Here is a 2,830-nt window from a genome sequence, read left to right as displayed (position 1 = left end):
ATCTGCAAAACTCCTTTGCCATAGGCATATAGCATAGTCATGAGTGCTCTCCCACCATATTCACAGGGCCTGCCCGCACTCAGGGTAGAGGGTGACACAGGGTCTCAACCAGGGGGGCAGGAGTCTTAGGGGCCACCGTAGAATTTGGCCTACTGCACATGTGTGAGTGTGTGTGTGTGAGCGAGTGTGTGTGAGTGTGTGTGTGTGCGAGTTAGTGGGTGTGTGTGAGTGAGTTGTGTGTTAGTATGTGTGTGATAGTGTGTGTTTGAGTGTGTGTGAATGAGTGTGTGAGAGTGCGTGTGAGGGTGTGAGTGTGTATGTGTGTGTGAGTGTATGTGTGTGAGTGTGGGTGTGAGTGTGTGTGTCTGAGTCAGTGTGTGTGAGTGTGTGTGTCCGTCTGAGAATATGTGTCTGTCTGAGAGTGTGTGTGTGTGTGTGTGTGAGTTGTGTGAGTGCGTTGTGTGTGTGTGAGTGAGTGTGTATGAGTGTGTCTGAGTTTATGTGTGTGAGTGTGTGTGTGAGTGTGTGTGTGAGTGTGTGAGTTGTGTGTGTATGTGAGCGAGTGTGTGAGTGTGTGTGCGAGTTAGTGTGTGTGAGTTGTGTGTGAGTATGTGTATTAGTGTGTGTGTGTGTGTGAGTGAGTGAATGTGTGTGTGTGAGTTGTGTGTGAGTATGTGTATTAGTGTGTGTGTGAGTGAGTGTGTGTGAGTGTGTGTGAGTGCGTGTGTGTGAGTGAGTGTATGAGTGAGTGAATGTGTGTGTGTGAGTGAGTGGGTGTGTGAGTGTGAATGTGTGTGAGTGTGTGTGTGAGTGAGTGTGTGTGTTAGTGTGTGTGTGAGTGTGTGTGAGTGAATGTGTGTATGTGTGTGTGAGAGTGTGTGTGAGTGAGTATGTGTGAGTGTGTGAGTGAGTGTATGTGTGTGTGAGTGTGTGTGAGTGAGTGAATGTGTGTGTGAGTGTGTGTGAGCATGTGTGAGTGAATGTGTGTATGTGTGAGTGTGTGTGAGTGAGTGTGTGTGAGTTAGTGTGTGTGAGTGTATGAGTGAATGTGTGTGTGTGAGTCTGTGTGTGAGTGTGTGTGAGCGTGTGTGAGTGAATGTGTGTGAGTATGTGTGAGTGTGTGTGTGTGTGAGTGAGTGTGTGTGTGTGTGTGTGATTCTTTTAACTCCCCCCTTAACGTTACGAATGGAATTCTTGGTGGTCCTTCAAGCCTTCACACGTTTTCTGCCTCCTGCTGGACTGCAGAGATCGCCCAAGAGGATGGAGCAGAGCCAAAGGAGCCTGGGGCTGGTTTGCCTTTGTTCGTGCACACGCCCGCCTCTCTGCCCTTCTCCGTGGCCAGGTGCTGAGCAGTTCTGGACAATAACAGACCAAGGAGTTGGAGGCTTGTAGGTCCAATGACAATTCTATAGTGGACAGAGGCTCCTAACTCTCTGATTCTCTTGCCTGTAGTATGACATCGTTGGACACTCTGGAGATGACTACAATATTGATCTGGTTCCAATTAACAGAATTCCCAAGGACAATAAGCAGAGACTAGAAGTTCTGAAGGTAAGCACGTTCAATTACCTCTATGTCGTGAAAACTTCCACCAGACCAGGCTGAGTGTCTTCTGGTTACTAGAGAGAGTCACTGGAGTAGCAGCAGACGCAGGAAAGGAAAACACTTCCTGTTTCACACACTTTTAAGCATTAAACTGAGAAAATACTCATGGTGCTTCAAATCCTATTCTCCGCCATACAAAATGTAAACTTTGTTCCCTACATATTTTTAGGGTGCTCAGTCTTGTCGGAGTTCTACGACCCTGGTCCCTTCCGATATCCTATACAACTCTTCCTAGCCCCTAGATATTTCAGTAGAAATGTCTAACTCTCTAACCCCGATTTTATGTATTTCTTAGTATATTTTTAATGATAAATTCAGTTTCACACACTTAGATCTACAATAGAAACATCATAATTTTAATGTACATTCATTACTAACGATGGAAGGACAGTGTTTGGTATTATAACTTTGTTTATTGGAAACTCAACTCATTCCTTATTTTTATCCTGTGTCATCTTTGTCCTCTGGTTGGATACCAGGTTTTATATTTTCTTACATTTTCTCACTTTAAATGGCTGCTTGAGTTTTAAAAGTAAGCGCCGACTGGGATAGTTTGGGGACATTTCCTGTTTCTTACAAAAGTCTTAACCACGTACAAAAATGACCATGTACTATCGACACTCTAAGGTGCCAGTTAAATAGAACTCACTCAGAGACCTCTTATCCATGGGTAATAATTGGTCCTTGTGCATTCTCATGGTCAACAGAGAAATCATCACGTTGGTAAAAAAAAAAAAAAAAAGGAGTTTCTCACCCATGGCATCTGTGCATCCTCTCTTAACCCTAGACAATGCACGCCCACGCTCAGTTCTGCATGAGCGGGGACCACACGTTAGATGGAACACAGCACGCCATCCAGGACATAGTCAAAGAAGAAGCCGATGAGTACTTCGTCATCGTCCTGAGCGACGCGAACCTGTCACGATATGGAATACATCCTGCCAAGTTTGCCCAAATCCTGACACACAACCCTCAAGTGAACGCCTTCGCCATCTTCATTGGATCTTTGGGGGATCAAGCGACCAGGTAGGTGTCATCTCAGGATATAGCAAAGGGGCGGGTGTAGAGACAACCGAGTCTTTGACATGCCATTTCATGGGCTTAGCGTCCAAGGGGCAGTGGGGGAGACGGATGAGGACAGAAACCAGAGTTTCTGTTTTCATGTCAAGCTCCCCTAAAGTAGTTGATGGTCTAGTTGAGAGTCTGCGATGTTCTCGCTAGCTTA

At 45.8% G+C, this 2,830-nt stretch overlaps 1 protein-coding gene across 1 annotated transcript in view; it reads left to right on the top strand.

Annotated features, from left to right (window-relative positions):
- Positions 1 to 2,657, top strand: part of VWA8 (von Willebrand factor A domain containing 8) — a 281,798-nt gene extending 279,141 nt beyond the window's left edge. The window contains exons 44-45 of the mRNA XM_023536356.1: positions 1,453 to 1,551; positions 2,393 to 2,657. Of these exons, the coding sequence (XP_023392124.1) occupies positions 1,453 to 1,551; positions 2,393 to 2,635 (342 nt within the window). The 3' untranslated portion in view covers positions 2,636 to 2,657. The remainder of the gene's footprint in view (positions 1 to 1,452; positions 1,552 to 2,392) is intronic.
- The last annotated feature ends 173 nt before the right edge of the window (positions 2,658 to 2,830 follow it).

The sequence above is a fragment of the Pteropus vampyrus genome, unplaced genomic scaffold, assembly GCF_000151845.1.
Source record: "Pteropus vampyrus isolate Shadow unplaced genomic scaffold, Pvam_2.0 Scaffold154, whole genome shotgun sequence".
NCBI lineage: Eukaryota > Metazoa > Chordata > Mammalia > Chiroptera > Pteropodidae > Pteropus > Pteropus vampyrus.
The sequence above is the reverse complement of the archived record's forward strand: the minus strand, read 5'-3'. Positions and strand labels throughout refer to the sequence as shown.